We start from the raw sequence: 20667 nt of genomic DNA on the forward strand, positions 1-20667 counted from the left end.
CCTGCATAGTAGAAAAGACTTTACTCGTAAAACTTACCTGCAGAAGTGGAAGCGTTTTGCCCTCTGGTGCTCTCTTAATCTCTTAACACCCAACACGGTGACCCTCCCTAAAGTCCTGGACTACTTTCTGCAATTAAAACAGGATGGACTCTTGCTCAACTCCATCAAAGTACACCTGGCGGTGTTTACTACGGTCCATGATTTGGTAGAAGGTTACTTACTCTTTACCCACCCCACCATAAAACGATTTCTCACGGGCCTGCAAAATCTCTGCCCTGAAATTTACCCAACGGCAGCTACATGGAATCTTAACCTCGTTCTTCATGGTCTCATGAATCCTCCATTTGAGCCCTTGGCTACCTCATCTCTTTTTCATTTGTCCATGAAGGTAGCTTTCTTAGTTGCAATAACATCAGCAAGGAGAGTAGGAGAAATAAGCGCCCTGATGGCCCATCCTCCCTACACGATCTTCTCCAAAGACAAAGTCACTCTGAGACCACATGCTAAATTTCTCCCTAAGGTGGTATCCATCTTCCACCTTAACCAACCAATATACTTACCTGCTTTCTATCCCAAACCTCACAAGACTCTGCACAAGGCAACCCTGCATACTCTCGACATCAGGTGAGCAATTGCCTTTTATTTAGACAGGACTAAGCCATTTCGTAAGTCCCCACAACTCTTTGTCTCCATTACTGAAAGATCGAAAGGTACCGCTATCTCTAAACCACTTCTGTCCAAGTGGATCTCTGACTGTATCAGATCCTGTTACTGCACTCAAAATATTCAACCACCCAAGGTATTAGAACTCATTCCACTCGAGCTATGTCGACATCAGTTGCCTTCTTACATAATGTACCCATTCCTGACATCTGTAAAGTGGCTACATGGTCATCTGAACACATGTTTGCCAAACACTATGCTATCACGCAAGATACCACAGCATACACCATAGCAGGCCATACAGTACTCACTGCCACATCTTCAAAGTCCCACTGATCATAGTGGGTACTGCTACACATTCACCTAGAGTGGAGCACCCACAGGGCAGCACTTGAAGAATAAGAGAAAGTCACTCACCTTACAGTAACTGAAGTTCTTTGAGATGTGTGTCCCTGTGGATGTTCCACTCCCCGCCCTCCTCCCTTCTATTTTGGAGTATTAGTATGATTTCTCCACGGTAGAGAAGGAACTGAGGAGGGTGTGGGACGCACACACTCAGGAAGATTCCAACAAGATGGGAGATACCAACTGAGCACGTGCGTCCCGACCAGGGACTGCTACTGAAAATCTCTGCTCAAAGGTGCCGGGACGTACCAACACCTAGAGTGGAGCACGCACGGGGACACACATCTCGTAGAACTTTAGTTACTGCAAGGTGAGTAACTTTCTGTTTTGTAGCTTTTTAGAGTGCTTTCAATGCAACACACCATCCTTGGAACTAGAAAGCTGGTGTCTGTGTGGATGTGACGGACTTTGGGCATGCAGTTTTATTCAGACCACAAAATTAGTTCCTTTATTAGAGAGACTAAATGCCATTCCAGGAAGTGCAGAAAAATAATTACTGAGCACCGTGCATCAGCTGTATTCTAATACATTGCAGATTGAGCTCCATACCCAACAAGACGCTAGGTATTGCTAGAGATTAGAGATGTATTAGCTCTGTCTTAATCCTGCCTCTACCTCTTCCTTTCCTCCATAATCCCCAATACTCTGCTTCTCCTAAATCTAGAACTCTGGATTATAAACATAAACCCAGAAATGTTCCCCTAGAAGTTATTTGGCCCAGGTGAGAGGATGGTTCAGCAGTAACACAACAGGTCATCACAGGAAGTAAGGAAACTGTCCTACTGAAACTGCCAGGGGACTCTTATGATCAGGAGTACTTACAAATCAAGCAGTACATGTGTACAGAATGGGTATATGTTTTCTTACAAACTGGCCTTGTCTGTGTTGTGTTTTTTGGAAAAAAATATGATGGTACTGTTACCCCTTGGCCCAAACAGTTAGCCAATATTTGGAGCCGTGTTGCACTATTTATACGAACAAGATATTTCTTTGGTGCAGTTCTGTTTATTTACAAAGAATGTACAGAAAGTGCCATTTTCCTGGAAACAGTAGGAACAAATGGCAGACAGCTTCCTTGCTCACATTTTGCAAGCCTGCCTTTTCCAGAGAGTCCCGTGCCCAAGGAATTCTGTCTCTGCTCCTACTCAAGGCCATGGTCTCTACATATTTTTCATTGTCTGCTGGTTTTCTGGGAGCTTTTTCCTTCTGATATACTCCACTGGACTCAATCAATGTTCCAACCCCTGTGTTTACAACAAGAAAAGGAGTACTTGTGGCACCTTAGAGACTAACCAATTTATTTGAGCATGAGCTTTCGTGAGCTACAGCACACTTCATCGGATGCATCCGATGAAGTGAGCTGTAGCTCACGAAAGCTCATGCTCAAATAAATTGGTTAGTCTCTAAGGTGCCACAAGTACTCCTTTTCTTTTTGCGAATACAGACTAACACGGCTGTTACTCTGAAACCTGTGTTTACAACCAGTCCCCAGGAAAACCCCATGGTTCACACAGCTCAGGTCCTGCTGTGCTTTTCCTCCCTTGGAGGGAACTTCTGTTGTTTCCGCTATCACTGAAGAAAGGGAACTTTTTCTAGGTCTGTGATTGATAGGTGCTGTTAACTTGATATCCCAGTATTATATGTAACTTTTTTCTAGATTCCAGAATTTGACAACTTGTACCTGGATATGAATGGTATCATCCATCAGTGTTCACACCCTAATGATGATGATGTTCACTTCAGAATCTCAGATGATAAGATCTTCGCTGATATTTTTCACTATTTGGAAGTATTATTTCGCATTATTAAACCAAGAAAAGTTTTCTTCATGGCAGTTGATGGAGTGGCTCCAAGAGCAAAAATGAACCAGCAGCGTGGGAGACGTTTTAGGTGAAAACATTTTAATGTTGCCCTGTTTATAAATAGAACAGCACATTTTTATGAGATTTTTTTAAGTTTAAAAATTGAAATAAGTATGAAATACATAGTTTTAAATTATGATGCTTTTGACTATAGCATTGTTTGGGTTTTGTTAAATAATAACTGGTCAGTCATAAATCAGAATTGAGGATCTTTTGCCAGTGCATTTGAAAAAGACCGGTACACCGGGGAGTACTTTTCGTCTTTTGTCTTTGAAGTGAACTTGCAGTTTGTACAGCACTGCAGAGGCTAGTATAAATCATCTCCAATTGGAACCAGTGGCTTAGAACAGGGGTTCTCCAACTTCATTGCATTGCAACCCCCTTCTGACAACAAAAATTACTGCATGAAGGAGGGAGGAGCAAAGTCCAAGCCCCACTGCCCTGTAACCTCTGTGGGCCTGTAACCTGATCTCTGTTGCCCAGGGCTGAAGCCAAAGCCTGAGCCCCACCACCCAGGGTTGAAGCTCTCAAACTTCGGCTTTGGCCCCACGTGGTGGGACTCAGGCTTTTGCTTCAGCCCCAAGCCACAGCAAGTCTAATGCCATTAAAACAGGACCGCGACCCCATTAAAACAGAATCACGACCCACTTTGGAGTCACGACCCACAGTTTGAGAACCCCTGGCTTAGAACTTTGAGTTTGTAAAATTTGTGCTTTGGTCATTCAAAGGAGCATGGACCCAAGAATGATGATCTAGCACAGCATGTATCTTTTGGGAACAGCAGTTATAGGTGCTGCTTCTTTTTCCATCTTTAAGACTATTTTTCTATAAATCTACATATTCCAGTTTATCACTGTGCAAAGAAGCAGTAATAGGGCTGCTTTTGGAATCTGTGAATGCCATCTCTAAAGAGGCCTTTGTGGTCACTCTATAGTGAAGTTTCCCTTGACAGCGCAGTATGGAGGAGGGAAAGAGACTGAGGTTTGAGAATAAAACTCTAGTCTCTAGTAACATTGGCCATCAGGCTAGCTAAATAATGTAGTTTACATCTAGATCATATACAGTGGAGATCATTAAAATCTTGATGTTTACTGCTTGCCCTCGCAGCTTTTGTGAACTTTGGGGACAGCAGCCACATTGACAGCGTATACTGGAAGTTGGAGATAGGGCTGGCCATTTCCTCTTTTTGTTCTGAACAACTAATGCTACAGTACTTCCTTTTCTTCACCAGTGAGTGCTATGGGGAGTTCCATTCACTGTAAATTGTTTCTCTTCAGGTTTCACCTGCCTCTCATTGTTGTCACTAGTCAGGGAAAAGAAGGAATCCCGGGGCTTGGAGATGTGGGGAGACCATTTGGGGGCCACTGGGAGGACAAGAAAAACAACTGGTGGGGCAATAGGCAAGATTGACATGGGGTTGAGGAGGAGATGAGAGAGAATATTTGTGGATAAAAAAATAAATATGGAAAGAACAAATAAGAAAGCCAGAGGGTTTTAAAGAAAAATTAAAACATTAAAAAAAGGATGAAATAATATCAGGAAAAAATAGGAGTACTTGTGGCACCTTAGAGACTAACAAATTTATTAGAGCATAAGCTTTCGTGAACTACAGCTCACTTCATCGGATGCATAGAATGGAACATATAGTAAGATATATATATACACACATACAGATAAGTTGGAAGTTACCATACAAACTGTGAGAGGCTAATTAGTTAAGATGAGCTATTATCAGCAGGAGAAAAAAACTTTTGTAGTAATAATCAAGATGGCCCATTTAGACAGTTGACAAGAAGGTGTGAGGATATTTAAGGAAATAGATTCAATATGTGTAATGACCCAGCCACTCCCAGTCTCTATTCAAACCCAAGTTAATGGTATCTAGTTTGCATATTAATTCAACCTCAGCAGTTTCTAGTTGGAGTGCGTTTTTGAAGCTTTTCTGTTACAAAATTGCCACCCTTAAATTTTTTACTGAGTGGCCACAGAGGTTAAAGTGTTCTATATCAGGAAAAAATGTAAAGGAAAACGGATGGGGGTGGGGAGGAAAGCATCAAGATAAAAATGAAGAGAGAGAGAAGAGAAAATAATTTGAGGACAGTGTCCTTTAATTCTGAGGGGGAAAGATTAGCTTAGTCAGTAATTTGACGCTTGCCATTTATCTGCTGCCAGCTGGTTCTCTTTTCCTCCCGTTGGCCCCCAAATGGTCTTTTGAGCCCTGTATATACTACAGGTATATGTGCAGCATACATCTTATCCTTACTGTAGAAAATTCAAAACAGCTTCTCCATTTTCTATGCACACTAAAAGCAAAATTAAAATACGGACTAAGAGTTACATTTCCTTTTTTATTTACTTTAAGATGTAACTCTAAATTTAACTTTTTGAGGAAAAAATAGTGTACATACAATGCTGTAAAATGCAATGTTTTTTTTAGGTCCGCAAAAGAAGCAGAGGACAAAATAAAAAAGGCTTTAGAAAAAGGAGAAGTTCTCCCTACAGAAGCCAGGTTTGACTCCAATTGTATTACACCAGGTAGGAAAATGTGCTGGTTACTTACAGGAGAATTACTGTGATTACTCATTTTGCCTTTCTTTCATCTGATTTTTCAATAGGATTCGTTCTGCTAAATCACTCGGGCACTTTTGAAAATCCCACCTAAATTTAGTATTTAAAACCTGAAAACTCTTCAAAAGTACACCTGCCACACTTTGCAAAAATAAATTGTTTTTTCTATCACTAATCACTAATATCCCTCATAAATGTATAAATGGAATTTTAAATAACTGTTAAAATGACAGTGTATCAGAAGATGTAACTTATAGATTTCTGTTACTAGGGACTGATTTCATGGCCAGGTTGCACGAACATCTGAAGTATTTTGTAAATATGAAGATTTCCACAGACAAATCCTGGCATGGCGTAACTGTCTACTTATCAGGCCACGAGGTTATTGTGTTTATATTACTGAATTTTTTTAAAAAAATAGTATTTTGCAGAATAGTGTTTACTGAATTGTTTTATTTTTGCATTTAGACACCAGGTGAAGGAGAGCATAAAATTATGGAATTTATTCGATCAGAGAAAACAAAGCCTGATTATGATCCAAACACAAGACACTGTCTATATGGTTTAGATGCTGACTTGGTATGTGCAAATATATTTTATACTCATAATGACAAAAGGCTATTATGTCTGTGACTTGAGCATCTATTCAATATTTTGTCAGAATATATGACTATAAAACAAACAAGATTATTAAACAAAAAACTTTACATTTATGGCAAACTAAAAATTTACAATGCGGAACCACTGAGCATGGAAATATACTGACACTGGTCACTTCTTGAATAATATTAAACCCCTTCTTAATTTCTTATTTCCACAGATTATGCTTGGATTAACAAGTCATGAGTCACATTTCTCACTCTTAAGAGAAGAAGTCCGGTTTGGTGGCAAAAAATCCCAGAGGTAAACTGCTTCTAAAAATCTTATTTATAGGAAGAAAGGAGATCCAAAAGATGCAGGTTGTTTAGAATGTTTTCTTTAAATGACTGCATATTTAATCAGTCAGGTAATTGTTTTATTTTAATTTGATTATGAATGAATATTATAAACCCTGATACATTTCTTTTATAAATATTAATATTTATGTTTATATAAATCTTTTCTATTTGCCTGACTCAGCAATTAGAAAAAAAGTCTGAAATTTGGTGCTTGTGGAACCTAATAACAACTGAACGGCCAGAAAATCCTGAGAGCTATAGTGCACCACATTGTGCCTCTGGCTTTGTTCCCTAGGGCAGGCATCTCACACTGTACTGATTCTATTTCCCACAATAGATTGTTCTTGTTCTTATAGATTCATTCATTAAAAAAACCAAAAACAAACCACAAAGGACTTGTCTACATGGGGAAATTGACCAGAATGGCAATTGAGGAATAAACTATTCCAGAATAGCTCCCCTCTGGACATTCTTATTCCAGAGTGTAGGAGTACCTTTTCCCAATTTCCTTTAATCTACAGATAAAGGTTAATCCCAGAAGATGGGGCCTTCTTCTGATTTAAGTGTCCACACGGGAAGCTATTCTGATCACTGTCCCCATGTAAACAGGTCCTGAAGTTCTTGGTGGTAGGAAAGGGGCAGGGTGGGCAGGAGACAGAGAGAGAGAGAACAGTCTATCTTGTATGTACAGGAAAGCTCTCAGATACTATGGTGATGAGAGCCATGTAAGTGCCTAAAGAGATACATAGCTCTTATTGATGTGCTCTAGCCAAGAACCCAAAATAAACTCAAGTGCAAAAGGACTAGACCAGACCTTATAAAGTTTAAGGCCAGAAGGGACCCCAGATCATGTAGTCTGACCTCCAGTATATCACAGGCTCCAGCACTCACACACTAAACCCAGCAACCAAAATGAAACCAAGGTATTACAGCCCACAGGAGACTAAACAGTTGTGTATCACAGGCAGAGAATAGGAGGGACTGAGGTGCACCAAGGCCCCCACAATGACACAGAATTGATTAAGTGGGATTTATCCAGATGATCCCAGCAAGTGACCTGCACCCTTGCTGCAGAGGAAGGAGAAAAATCCCAAAGATCGCTGCCAAACTGGTCTGGGGGAAAATTCCTTCCTGACCCCACATATGATGATCAGCTAGACCCTGAGCACGTGAGCAAGAATCACCCAGATTAGCACCTGAGAGAGAATGCTTGGTGCAACCTTAAAGTACTAGCCTACCCTGTCCAGCATCCCATTTCCTGCTGTGGTCATTTCTGATATTACAGAGGAAGGAGACCAAACAAGCCCAAAGCCCAACCAAAATACATTGAGGAGAAGGAAAAGAAAAAACACCTTCCTGACTGTCTGAAGTCCTTATGCATTTATTCCCTTAACATGGAATTTCGGTGTTGCATAGGGCCCAGTTCACCAACCTTGCACAGGATTGGCTTTCACCCAGATAAACTTCAGAGGGAGGGTATTTTATATTCATAGCCTACTCCCAGGCCAAAATCAGCAGTGTGTGTATGGGTGCATCCACAGGCTTGTCCATGACAGGGGATCCCCAGCAATATTAATACTTATAAGTTATGAACCCTTCTAATATTCAGAGCACTTCACAGGTATTATCTAGTTAATCTTATCGAATCTTCAAAGTAGGTAAATAAAGATTTTTCACATTTTACTAGTGGGAAAGTTGAGACACAAATCATATACTGAGTCAATGTCATAGCCAGGATTAGAGCGCAGGAATTCCCAATTACCATACCTGTGCTGAATCCACTGGACCACACTTACTTTTCCAAACTGAGCATCTCCATTTTCTGAAAAGCAGACTTCTTCAAACACTTATGTGCTTAATTTTGAAGTCCCTGACAGTATTCACATGCTTAAAATTTAGCAAGAGTGTAATTTGCTGGATTAGAGTCTGAATCTCTGCTGCTTTTTAGAACACTTCCTGAGTAGCCAGTAAGGCAAAATTATATTATTGAAGCAGAGTCTTTGTAAAATGCCATTAGTATTTATTTGCTCCTGACAACAAGTACTCAGACGTCATAATCTTTAGCAATGCAGCAAAATAGATAATAGCTGAGTACTTATTTTTGGATAACTATAGTGGACTATTATATACACACTTCAGAAATATTTATAAATAGTTGATTTCATGGTTTGAATAATTTTCAGAGCATGTGCCCCAGAAGAAACCACATTTCACTTACTGCACTTGTCATTAATGAGAGAATATATTGACTATGAATTTTCACCAGTAAAAGTAAGTATTAATGAAACCATGGGCAAAAGATGTTACAACTTTGTATACAAACTTGATCATAAAGATTTTCTTATTTTTTTAGGTCAAGATTTCCTTTCAATATGACATTGAAAGGATAATAGATGATTGGATCTTAATGGGGTTTCTTGTAGGCAATGACTTTATTCCTCACCTACCTCATTTACATATTAATCATGATGCGCTGCCGCTACTTTATAAAACATACATGGCTATCCTGCCAGAACTTGGAGGTAAGTAGTTTTAAAAAAATATTTAAAGAGAAACATACTTATAGTTCTGGAACAGAAATCAAAGGAAAGGTTAAACTGAAGTGTTGCCTATATAGACCTTACTGGTATTACAGTATTGTTTCATAGCACTTGCTGAAGTGTGATCTAGTCAATGTCTTTTTGAATCTGGTTCCATGGGTATTAACACTTTTTCACAGCATTACTGTTTGTTGCTATTGACCTGGCAAGAATAAAAAAAAGATACAGGAAAATGATGGTAAGGGGCAAAGACCACAATGATATGGGTGACGTCTCATATTGCTTTCTCACCGATAAATCTGTGAGCTACCAAAACTTTTTGTCACTCGCCCCAGAATGCTTACATGATATATCAGTTTTATTACTGATATCTTATTATTTTCAAGATTAGTTTTTATGGGAGAGCTATATTTACTTTTTCCAATGTGGCTGTCACAAGTTATAAAGTCGATCTATAAACTGTAGTTTTTGAGATTATATGTTTAGTGGGTAGCATGGAGAAACCACACGTAAATACGTAGACTTTAGATGAGAGTATTGTATCCAATCTGAATTGGGAGAACAAAGAAAGTATAGCATAGCATCTTTAAAATATTAAGAAATTGCAGAGGGTTAATGGTGTTTCAGGCCTCCAGTGGGATCGTGGATGGAGAAAACTGGATGGGGTAATGGGTGAAGAGAAGGAGTTTTCTATGGCCTGCTTGTGGAAACTAAAATATGAAAAATTGTAGTGTCTAGGCTTCAGTGGGACAATATTCAGGTGGGAATGTTCAGTTTCAATCCTATATGCACTAATTGGTCAACAGTTAACAAATTATTATGAAGAGTTTTAGAATGTACATTAACTTCAGTTATTTGAAAGTAAGGATATTTAATTTTGTTGCTGTTAGATTTGATTGGCATCGTCAGCAGAGTGTATATGATGTGTTAGAAACCTTTGCAGTTTTATTGGAGAAGATTTTATTGGGTGCCTAAAAAAGGGGGTATTATTGCACACAGAACTTTAAGTGAGTTTTAGAAACATTTCAATGTAAGACTTTACATACATACACGATATTTTCCCCAATAGGCTACATTAATGAAAGTGGGCATCTGAACTTACAACGCTTTGAGAAATATCTTACAAAATTGTCAGATGTAAGTAACCTTTATTTGTACTGTGTATATGTTATAGGGCTGCCCATCACTATAATGTCTGAGTACTTCATAGTTTTAAAAATATGCAATCAAAATACAGTCTTCCTAGTGAGTTCAAGCCTCCTATTTTGGACAAAAGCTAAAGTGCATTCACTCAAGGAGCTATCTCACTGCTCCATAGAGGATTAAATCTATAGAACTCTTGACAATTAGCATCAGCTAAGAATCTGCCCCTGAATCTTTTACAGAATGATGCTATGGAAATTTATATTAGTTGAGGATCTGTCCCTCAGTTTTATATAAAAGCCTTATTTAAATATGCCTTGAACTTTAGTAAGGAAAGCACCATACTCTAGCTCTGATAAACCACTAGATGGAGCAAATTCTGTAGATGAGGTCCCTGCTGCCAGTTATAGTTTTGTTGCACCGTCCAACCAATTGCCATCTGATCTGATTGTCATAATAGATTTTGGGGAGAGAGGCAGAAAATTAAGTAATTGGCTTTAGATTATAACCATTACTTTATATTGCACCTGAAATCAAATGTGGAATCAGTTTAGAGTATGGAAGTGTTAGATGCTCACAAAAATGGGCAGCAGCAATCTGCACCAGCTGAAGCAATCCAGGTGGCTTTCAAGGGCCAGCCCCATTATGGTACATTGCAGTAATCTGTCCTATGACAAAAGGCATGGACCATAAAAATGTGGATAAGGTGTTATCTGCAAATGAACAATTAACCCACAAACTATTGACATTTTATAATGTACCTAATCATAAGGTGGTACATTATCTCACATGGGTGAGATTCCAGAGGACCGGAAAAGGGCAAATATAGTGCCCATCTATAAAAAGGGGAATAAGGACAACCCGGGGAATTACAGACCAATCATCTTAACTTCAGTACCCGGAAAGATTATGGAGCAAATAATTAAGCAATCAGTTAGCAGACACCTAGAAGATAATAAGGTGATAAATAATAACATGGATTTGTGAAGAACAAATCGTGTCAAAAGCTTTCTTTGACAGGGTAACATGCCTTGTGGTAAGGAGGGAAGTGGTACATGTAGTATATCTTGACTTTAGTAAGGCTTTTGATACTATCTTGCATGACCTTCTCATAAACAAACTAGGGAAATTCAACCTAGATGGAGCTACTATAAGTTGGGTGCATAACTGGTTGAAAAACCATTCATGGAGTTATCAGTGGTTCACACTGATAGGGCATATTGAGTGGGGTCCTGCACAGATTGGTCCTTTGGTTCCATTCAGTATCTTCATCAGTGATTTAGATAATGGCATAGAGAGTATACTTATAAAGTTTGCAGACAGTACCAAGCTGGGAGGGGTTGAAAGTGCTTTGGAGGATAGGATTAAAATTCAAAATGATCTGGACAAACTAGAGAAATGATCTGAAGTAAATAGGATGAAATCCAATAAGGACAAATGCAAAGTACTCCACTGAGGAAGGAACAATCAGTAGCACACATACAAAATGGAAAATGACTGCCTAGGAAGGAGTACTGCAGCAAGGGATCTGAGGGTCATAGTGGATCACAAGTTAAATATGAGTCGATAGTGGAAAACTGTTGTAAAAAAAGCAAACATCATTCTGGGCTATCTTCACAGGAGGGTTGTAAGCAGGACACAAGAAGTAATTCTTCTGTTCTAGAGATGTAAGTATCCGTTTAAAAAGTTAACCGTTTAAACTATTACAATTATATCATTTAAACGGATAACTGATTAAAGGGAGAGGGGCTGAGGCCTCTGCAGCCCCGGCATGGCTGGGGCTGGCCCTCGCCGGCCCATGCAGCTGGCCCGGGGCTGGGAGCTAATGGTTAAGGTCGGTTAACCAGTAAGACTAATGTTTTAACTGTTTGACCATTTAGTATTTTACATCCCTATGCTCTACTCAACACTAATTAGGCCTCAACTGGAGTAGTGTGTCCAGTTTTGGGCTCCACATTTCAGGAAAGATGGGGACAAATTAGAAAAAGTCCAGAGATGAGGGGGAAAAAAAATGATTAAAGGTCTAGAAAACATGACCTGTGAGGTAATATTGAAATAATAGTGTTGTTTAGTCCAGAGAAGAGAAGACTGAGGGTGACCATAACAGTTTTCAAGTACATAAAAGGTTGTTACAAAGAGGAGGGAGAAAAATTGTTCTCTTTAACCTCCGAGGATAGGACAAGAAGCAATGGGATTAAATTTCAGCAGGGGCAGTTTCGGTTAGAAATTAGGAAAAACTTCCTAATTGTCAGGGTGGTGAAGCACTGGAATAAATTGCCTAGGGAGGTTGTGGAATCTCTGTCATTGGAGATTTTTAAAAGCAGATTAGACAGGGATGGTCTAGATCAGTGGTCACCAACCGGTCAATCACGATTGACTGGTCGATCCTAGAGGATCTCCCAGTCGATTGAGATTTCCGGTGGCACAGCGGAGCTGCCGCTAAGGCAGGCTCCCTGCCTGCCTTGGCCCCACGCTCCACCCGGAAGCGGCCAGCCCAGCCCCAGGATCGGGGGGGCAGGGTCTCCCTCTGAGCGCTGCTCCTGCATGCAAGCACCTCCCCCACAGTTCCCATTGGCTGGGAACGGAGAGCTTTGGCCAAGAGGAGGTACAGGGATGGTGCTTTCATAGAGGGGCAGCGTGCGGAGCCACGTGCCACTCCACCCCACCTCCCTAGGGGCCACAGGGGCGCTTTGGCCTCTTCCGGGATCGGCGTGGGGCCGGGGTAGGCAGGGAGCCTGCCTTAGCGGCAGGCACACTGCACCACTGACTGGGAGCTGCTGGAGGTAAGTGCTGCCTAGCAGGAGGCTGCACCTGAGCCCCATCCCAGAGCCTGCACCCCAGACCAGCCCTGAGCCCCCTCCTGGAGCCAGCATCCCATACACCCTCCTGCACCCCGAATCCCCTTCTGCACCCAAGCCCCAGCCCTGACCCTCTTCCCAGAGCCAGCACCCACACCCACTCCTGCACCCCAATACTCTGCCCCACCCCGACCCCCTCCCAGAGCCAGCACCCTGCACCCCCTCCTGCACCCCAACTCCCTCCCAGAGCCTGCACCCCAACTACCTCCCAGAGCTTGCACCTCTCACCCCCTCCTGTACCCCAACCCCCTGCCCCAGGCTCAGCCCAGAGTCCCCTCCCACACTGCGAACCCCTCAGCTCCAGTCCAGAGCCTGCACCCCCTACCCCAGCCCGGTAGAAGTGAGTGGGGGTGGGGGAGAGCAAGTGACGGAGGGGCTGGATGGAGTGAGTGGGGCGGGGTTTTGGGGAAGGAGCGGGGTAGATCCTGGGTTGCTCTTAAATTCAAAAAGTGATCCTGGGCTTAAAAAGGTTGGAGACCACTGGTCTAGATAATACTTAGGGTTGCCTTGATCTCTTGAGGTCCCTTCCAGTTCTGTGATTCTGTGATATTGTAGGATGGATAATATAATTCAAAAATAGTCTAATTTCTCTAAACTGTTTCAGGTTACAAGAAAAAGAAAAAGTAGGTTTTCAATACACATTTTCTGCCTGTATGATAAGAGGTGGTTCATGTTAGACTGCCTCAGCTCGTGGGTTAAACATTCATGTGCAGATAACATTTTATGTAATCTAATGCAACTCTTACAGATGACAAAAGTGGCTTGCATGTTTTGTTCCATATGCTACAGTGTTCATTCAGCAATAGTGTACATTGCCTTTAAAATAATTGTTCTAAATTTACTTTAATCTCTGTACCCAGTTTGATCGTGAACATTTCAGTGAAGTCTTTGTAGACCTAAAATGGTTTGAAAGCAAAGTAGGCAATAAATACCTCAATGAGGCAGCTGGTATTGCAGCAGAAGAAGCAAGAAGCCATAAGCAAAAGAAACAGAAGGTTGGTATTTTAAATGTATAGCTCTGAAAATGTAGAAATACTCAGCTGTTTGTCAAAATGTATGAGTAAATATCTGTTAAATTATTTTTTAAATCTCAGACTATTAAATGTTGTGGTCTTCTATATTTTTTATTTCTGGCTTTTTAGAAATCAGAAATGATGGGGAAAATGTAATATTTGTGGAGCGATATATCTGTCTTACACATACTTATACATTCATGTGCACTTTCCATTGCTACTTTTCTCAAATTAAGCACTTTTTTTTTTTAAATAAAAGACAGAAATCAGTGTGTCTTTCCAGCAGCTGCTATTGAACATAATTCAGAGGGAGAAGTCATACTGTGAAATTTAGTCTTGGCAGCTCAGAAGATGGGTGTATCAGTCAGATGTTTGATGCTGATTAAGTAAATAGCTTGCTCCATCAGAGCTGATATCTTAGACTTTACATCAAGATGGCAACACTGTGAATTCATAATTTTAATAGGTTCAAGAAAACTCCATGTGTTTGGCTGCTCTAGAGAAAACCGAGGATGGAATCATGACTTCTTCTAAAAGTAAGTACAAATTATTATGCAGCATACGTACAACAGAACCCTGATGATCTGTACAAATATTTGGGAAACCAGTTGTGAATTGGTAAGGAAGTGCAAACAAGTACAACTTTAAAAAATAACAGCAATATATTTTTTCCTAGTAACCTGTGTGGGTGAGGACAAAATAATGGATTTGCTTGTGTGTTTGTGTTTTAAAACTAGTCCAAAGCACCTAGATAGGATATGTAATTTTTTTCATTTATAAATTGAAATATACCAGTCAATTTATAAAAACAATGTATTTTTAGTGATATTAAAAGTCAATGTTTTGCCATTTTTTGGTTCAAATTATAAGTGTGCAGATTATTATTTTCTGACAGCATTTAGCCTGCTCCCATAAGTTTTTTTTTGGTCACAGAGCACATCATGGCAAATTGTATAATCTTTACATCCTTTGACCATTTGCAGACTCTTAATCCAGTAAGGTTTTGGACTGAATGGTACATGTTTTATTGTTCATTCTCCTCCTGTACAGAAAGGAATATTTCTCCTCTACTGTGAATTCAGAAATAAAACTACAGTAACAATGTCAACACTGAACAGTCTGAAATCTTTTGGCTAAGAAATGAATGTTAATCCAGTCTATTGGCTTCATTTCAGATGCATTGGAAGATGAACAAGAAGATGAAGACCTGTTTGAGACTGAGTTCAGGCAATACAAGAGAACGTATTATATGACTAAGATGGGTGTGGAAGTAGTTTCAGAGTAAGTCTATACTGAGCTTGCTTTCACTTTTTAAAATACAGAAGAGAAGTCTCTTAAGGTATGTCTACACTGCAATTAAAAATCTGTGGCTGGCTGGACCAGCTGACTGGGGCTTGCGGAGCTCAGGGTAAGGGGCTGTTTAATTGCCTGAGCTCTGGAACCCTCCCACCTGCAGAGTCCTAGAGCCCGGGTTCCAGCCCAAGCCCGGACTTTTACACCTTAATTAAACAGCCCCTTAGCCCAAGCCCCACAAGCCCAAGTCATTTGCATGGGCCAGCTGCAGGTGTCTAATTGTAGTGTTGACATACCGTCAGAATCTGGAATCTAAGGCAGCATATCCAGTCCTCAGGAGTGGAGTTCTTGGTGTTAAACTATAGCCATGACACTTCTTTTCATATCAGCCAGAGGTATTAGTCAACTAAGAAGTTTGCCATGATAAGCCCTCCTGTGCCAGAAGGAAGATCCATTGATATGACTCCAAAAGGGGCCCAGAAGACCATGTAGTTGCTAATTGCTCAAGAAGCTTTCCCTTGAATCATATATTAGTAAAAAGTAAATAAAGAAAGAAAGAACTCAATACTTAACATTTCTTTCTTTTTTAAGTGACTTCCTGGCTGATCAGGCTGAATGTTATGTCCAGGCAATACAGTGGATTTTGCACTATTACTACCATGGGGTTCAGTCATGGAGCTGGTAAGAGAATGAATGTCAGATGAGAGATCCTGAGTTGTGTTGGGATCAAGTGAACTTTGAGTAATATATTGGCACCATTTAATTATGTTTGTTTGCCTCTCTGCTGTGGATGTTGCAGTACTGAAATGAACTCAAATAACTTTTTTTTCTTCGGTAGGTATTACCCTTATCATTATGCACCTTACCTATCAGACATTCGCAACATCAGCAAACTCAAAATCCAGTTTGAGTTAGGAAAACCTTTCATGCCATTTGAACAGCTTCTTGCAGTACTTCCAGCAGCTAGCAAAGATCTGCTACCTAAATGTTACCAGGTAGGCTTTATAATTTTATCTTTACCAGTTTTATCATATACCTATTATTTTTTAAATAAGAAACTTTCTTCTGCTATCTTTTCTGTTCCTGTTGTCAAACTGAGCTTGACGTTTAGATTGTAATTATATGATTTTATAGCATAAAATTTACTAAATTATTCTAATACAATCTTTGGATGTGTAATTTCTGAATGAAGGCAGTTAAACTATCAGTTCATTCCAGTTTAGCCTTTACTTTGATTTAACATCATGCCCCACTTGTTTTGTCACCCTAGGCTGAATCTTAAATTGTCTATGAAAATGTAGCTAGACTGAATTCCCCTGTTTTATTGCTTTCTGATTTTCTAGCATTTGATGACTAGCGAAGATTCTCCAATCATAGAATACTATCCTCCAGACTTTAAAACAGATTTAAATGGAAAACAGCAAGAATGGGAAGCAGTAGTATTAATCCCATTTATTGATGAGGTGAGTGCTTTCAACTCATGGAAAAAAAGGTGTAACCAAACCCAGACAAACTCTTGCATAAGTTACAGTTAAGATTGTAAATAGATAAGTTTAAATTGGCATATGATTAGGACATTGAAAAATGTAAACATGTTGCCTGGAAATTCAGAATTAAGCTTAAAGTTTAAAATATAACGTTCTTAATTCAGAAGACTGGTAGTTACATTTCTACAGGCAACCTTAGCTTTGGAAGGAGTAGTAATTTAAACTTGAAAAATTAGCTTTCTCTGATTGTTGGCATTGTAAGTACGTGGCTTGTTTTAGTTTGAAATATTTTTTCCCATAAAGACTCCTTATTTTTTCATAAATATACCAATGTACAAAAAAAGCAGCTTGGACAAAATCTATATAGTAGAAAAATCACTTGATATGAACAAACAGTAATGGGCAGAAGACTTTAAAGGGAAACATTTAAAATTTCAATTTAGTTTAAAGTATTTGTCATTATTTTTAAAGCAAAGGTATAAGAAATAGAATGATCAGGGTTTTGGGGTTTTTTTTTCTTTCTCTTTTTTTTTTTTTTTTTTTGCATACAAGGTAACAATTGACAGCATATCAGTTTGAGCCAGTCAAAGAATGAAAGAAATTATCATCATAATAACAGGGATACCCAGAAAGGAAAATAATAAGTAGAGAAAGAAGCAGAGTGGAGTCATGAAGGCTCAGGTCCTGCACTGAGAACTGGAGGGCTTTGCGTGGTTCTCAGAGCACGACTGGGGGCCTTGATGAATTTCTGAGATATGGGGAGCAAATGACTGTTCACATGGGGACTATTATATGGAAGACCTAGGGGAATATAATGATTATACATATGAGTATCTGCATCTACAGTAGTCATTACACGATTTCTGTGAGGTCTACAGCCTGTTACCTGGCATTGTCCAGCAGAATCTGTTCAGGTTTTGTTATGTATGTTAAATTTAAACTGGAAGAGGATGAAGTACATTTTACATTATGGCAAATTTGTGTCCAGTTTTCATGCCCCAGAGAGATTCCAAGTTAATCATTTTATTTTGTGCTAAACGGGAGCAGGATAAAAAGCGGGAAGCACTTATCCACTAGTTATGTTGGCCAGCAAAGTGCAGATATCCACCTGCCTTGGTGATAAATTTTTGAAGTGAGAAGGCTGGGGTGGTTGACTTGAATAGCAGATGCAGTTTTTAAGTAGAGTGGGAAGCTTGAGTCAGGAAGTTTGTACTTTTTTCCTTTGAAATATTTCAGATTGGTCATCTCACTTTGACCACGAGTGTTAAAATATTTAATTTAATAAAAAATTTAACTACCAGTGGAATTTTTAATTTAGAAACGATTGCTACAAGCCATGGAATCTTGCAACAAGTGCCTATTGGAAGATGAGAAGCGAAGAAATACTCACAGTGAGTGCCTGATGTATTGGTATGACAAAGACACAGAGTTCAAATACCTATCACCATGGCCAGAGAAGTTCCCTGCTATACAAAGATGCCACACCAGGTAATTCTGTAGTAATTATTCTATAGTAGATCAACCAAAAAATATTTGGATAACCTGTTTTTAGAATTTTGATATTTTTCCCTAGCATTTTAGCCACAGCATCTAACGATGGGTACAGAAACAGTAAAAACAGACACTTAATTGTGCTGCCCACGATGAATGATAATAGTCATTGCTAAAAGCCAGATTTTGCAAAACAAATTAGCCAGATGCTAAACCACATACCTTACGTAATGGTCTGCAGGTTTGGTGACTCTCAGGGCACTAGGGGAAGCAGATTCCCAAGGTGGGATGCTCCGAGAGCCTTGCTACCAGTCTTACGAAGGTAAGACCCAGGATATGATCTCAAGAGCATACCAGAGAATCTCACTGTGACAGTGAGGTATAGGGTGAGGACTGTGAGAAGAATGATGTAAATACATGGGTAGAGGTGGTTCCTCAGCAGACCAGTTCTAAAGTACTAGAATGCTAAAGATTATTACTAGCATTTTGAATTGTGCTCAAACAGTGCAGAGGGTTGAGCTCAGGTGTTAAGTGATTTATTTGCCTCACTCAGGAAACAGACAGCTGTACTTATGAACTGGAGCTTCTATGTGATCCTTAGGGATAGCCCTAAAAAAAATATTTTGCAATAGTCTAGCTTGGAGGTAGTGAAGGCAAGGAAGTATTATTGCAAGGTTCCAATTAGAGAGGAATGAAGATGAACCTTAGATGATGAAAGGTACCATGTGCCACCTTTATTAGCTTAAATTTTGCAATAACGATGAATCTGATAAGATTCTAATAAAATATTTGGTTAAAAGGCTAGTATTACACTCTCTATAAAGTATGTATATACTGTTTACACCTATTGCTCTTATTTCTTCCTCTGGCCAGCAGACACTACTTCAGTTTTATCTGAACTGAGTCATGGCAAGCTGCCTTTCATCCATATCCCTATTTTGCTCATGCACAGAGAAAGAAATGAGCCAGTAACCTCTCTGGTTGATGAGCAGTCAACACAGCTGAGTATATCAATGACCCAGAACTGAGTCTCACTCTCCTAGCACCTTTACATACTTATTGAAACAGTGGGATAACAAGATTGGGCTCCACAAGTGAGGGCCTATAGGGAGGCTTTTAGTTGCCCAACAATACTTGATGGGACCTCAGTGTGTGCACGCACCTATTGAAGGAGTACTTCATTCACTGCTACAAGATCCTGCAGGCTTGTTGTCCTTGCATCAAGGTTAATTAAATTAAAAGCTATTAATAGATCTATTAAAATCAACATGAATTCCATACCCTTATCTATTGTTAGAAGGAGATAATCCATGGATAACAGTCTATGTTCCAGTCATAGTCAAATACAATCCCAACTTGATAAGATTCAAAGAAATTGCTCGAATTAACTCATCATTACTTCTTGATAACCTTTTAGAAAAATCAGAGAGATGGCAATTACTGAGATTGTTAATGTCCAAAAATGGTTTCTTGAGCATGGGCCTAACTAATGATCGTTTAAGCATGACTGACAGTTTGCTCAACAAAGAAGCCCATTTTTTATTATGATTATTAACATATCTTTTTACTGGCTTTAATTATCCATGAAGGACATGAGATCATGTTTAAAGAGAGATTTTTTAGGAAGATTTTGAAAGCAGTTTTCTCCAGTCCACATGTTGAGAACTAACTTTTCCTTGATATCATGATATTCTTTGGTGAAGCTGTTTTAGTAAATACATTGTTTTTATTAGTATTTTTATTTTCTAGGTATAAAACAATATCTTTGGATGCCTGGCATGTAGAAATAACCCACAATAAAATAACTAAAGTTAACAAGAGCGCATTGTATTTTTGTGGGTTTCCTACTCTAAAACACATTGCACATGAGGTAAATGATTACTGTACTTTGGCATTTCCTCCCAACTATTTCACAAATTATTAGGGAAAGATTTGACATAGGTTTCGTGTGCTGTCTTTCTCTCATCTAGTTCTGTCTTAAAAAAAGTGGGGTACAAGTATTCCAGCAGAGCAGCCATGGTGAGAATATGCTGTTAGAAATCATAAGTGACAAGGATTCAAAAGAGCAGGTAAGTATCTCTCTTCCTAATGACAGTCTTAATTATGCACTGTATTAATTAAATATGCCCAATGAGAAGTTAAGGTTAGGTTATTTTTATCACCTTTGTGTTGTGTTATCATAGGAGAAACTCAAAGGAAAAAGTACATACAGTGAAACTTGCCCTAGGGACCACCTCTCATAGGCAACCCCGTGTCTTAAGTAACCAATTTAAATTGTTATCAAAATATTTGGTATAATTTTTTTCAGTCCCTCTTAGGCAACCAGTTTGGCTTACACATGGAGCTTTGCATAAATGTGTTGCACTCTAATTTTTGCAAAATAAGTTTCCCTTGCATTTGTACAGA

The 20667-nt window shown here is 39.4% G+C and overlaps 1 protein-coding gene across 2 annotated transcripts in view; it reads left to right on the forward strand.

Annotated features, from left to right (window-relative positions):
• The window catches only part of XRN1 (5'-3' exoribonuclease 1), a 78314-nt gene that overhangs the window by 17362 nt on the left and 40285 nt on the right, over nucleotides 1-20667 (forward strand). For both annotated transcript variants that reach the window (XM_073359804.1, XM_073359805.1), the window contains exons 2-18: nucleotides 2726-2958; nucleotides 5368-5465; nucleotides 5770-5879; nucleotides 5967-6077; nucleotides 6319-6401; nucleotides 8620-8707; nucleotides 8790-8958; nucleotides 10046-10113; nucleotides 13838-13972; nucleotides 14457-14526; nucleotides 15166-15271; nucleotides 15875-15964; nucleotides 16122-16278; nucleotides 16627-16746; nucleotides 18089-18258; nucleotides 20011-20131; nucleotides 20232-20330. In XM_073359804.1, coding sequence (XP_073215905.1) covers nucleotides 2726-2958; nucleotides 5368-5465; nucleotides 5770-5879; nucleotides 5967-6077; nucleotides 6319-6401; nucleotides 8620-8707; nucleotides 8790-8958; nucleotides 10046-10113; nucleotides 13838-13972; nucleotides 14457-14526; nucleotides 15166-15271; nucleotides 15875-15964; nucleotides 16122-16278; nucleotides 16627-16746; nucleotides 18089-18258; nucleotides 20011-20131; nucleotides 20232-20330 — 2028 coding nt within the window. The remainder of the gene's footprint in view (nucleotides 1-2725; nucleotides 2959-5367; nucleotides 5466-5769; nucleotides 5880-5966; nucleotides 6078-6318; nucleotides 6402-8619; nucleotides 8708-8789; nucleotides 8959-10045; nucleotides 10114-13837; nucleotides 13973-14456; nucleotides 14527-15165; nucleotides 15272-15874; nucleotides 15965-16121; nucleotides 16279-16626; nucleotides 16747-18088; nucleotides 18259-20010; nucleotides 20132-20231; nucleotides 20331-20667) is intronic.

This window comes from Lepidochelys kempii, chromosome 9, assembly GCF_965140265.1.
Source record: "Lepidochelys kempii isolate rLepKem1 chromosome 9, rLepKem1.hap2, whole genome shotgun sequence".
Classification (NCBI taxonomy): Eukaryota; Metazoa; Chordata; order Testudines; family Cheloniidae; genus Lepidochelys; species Lepidochelys kempii.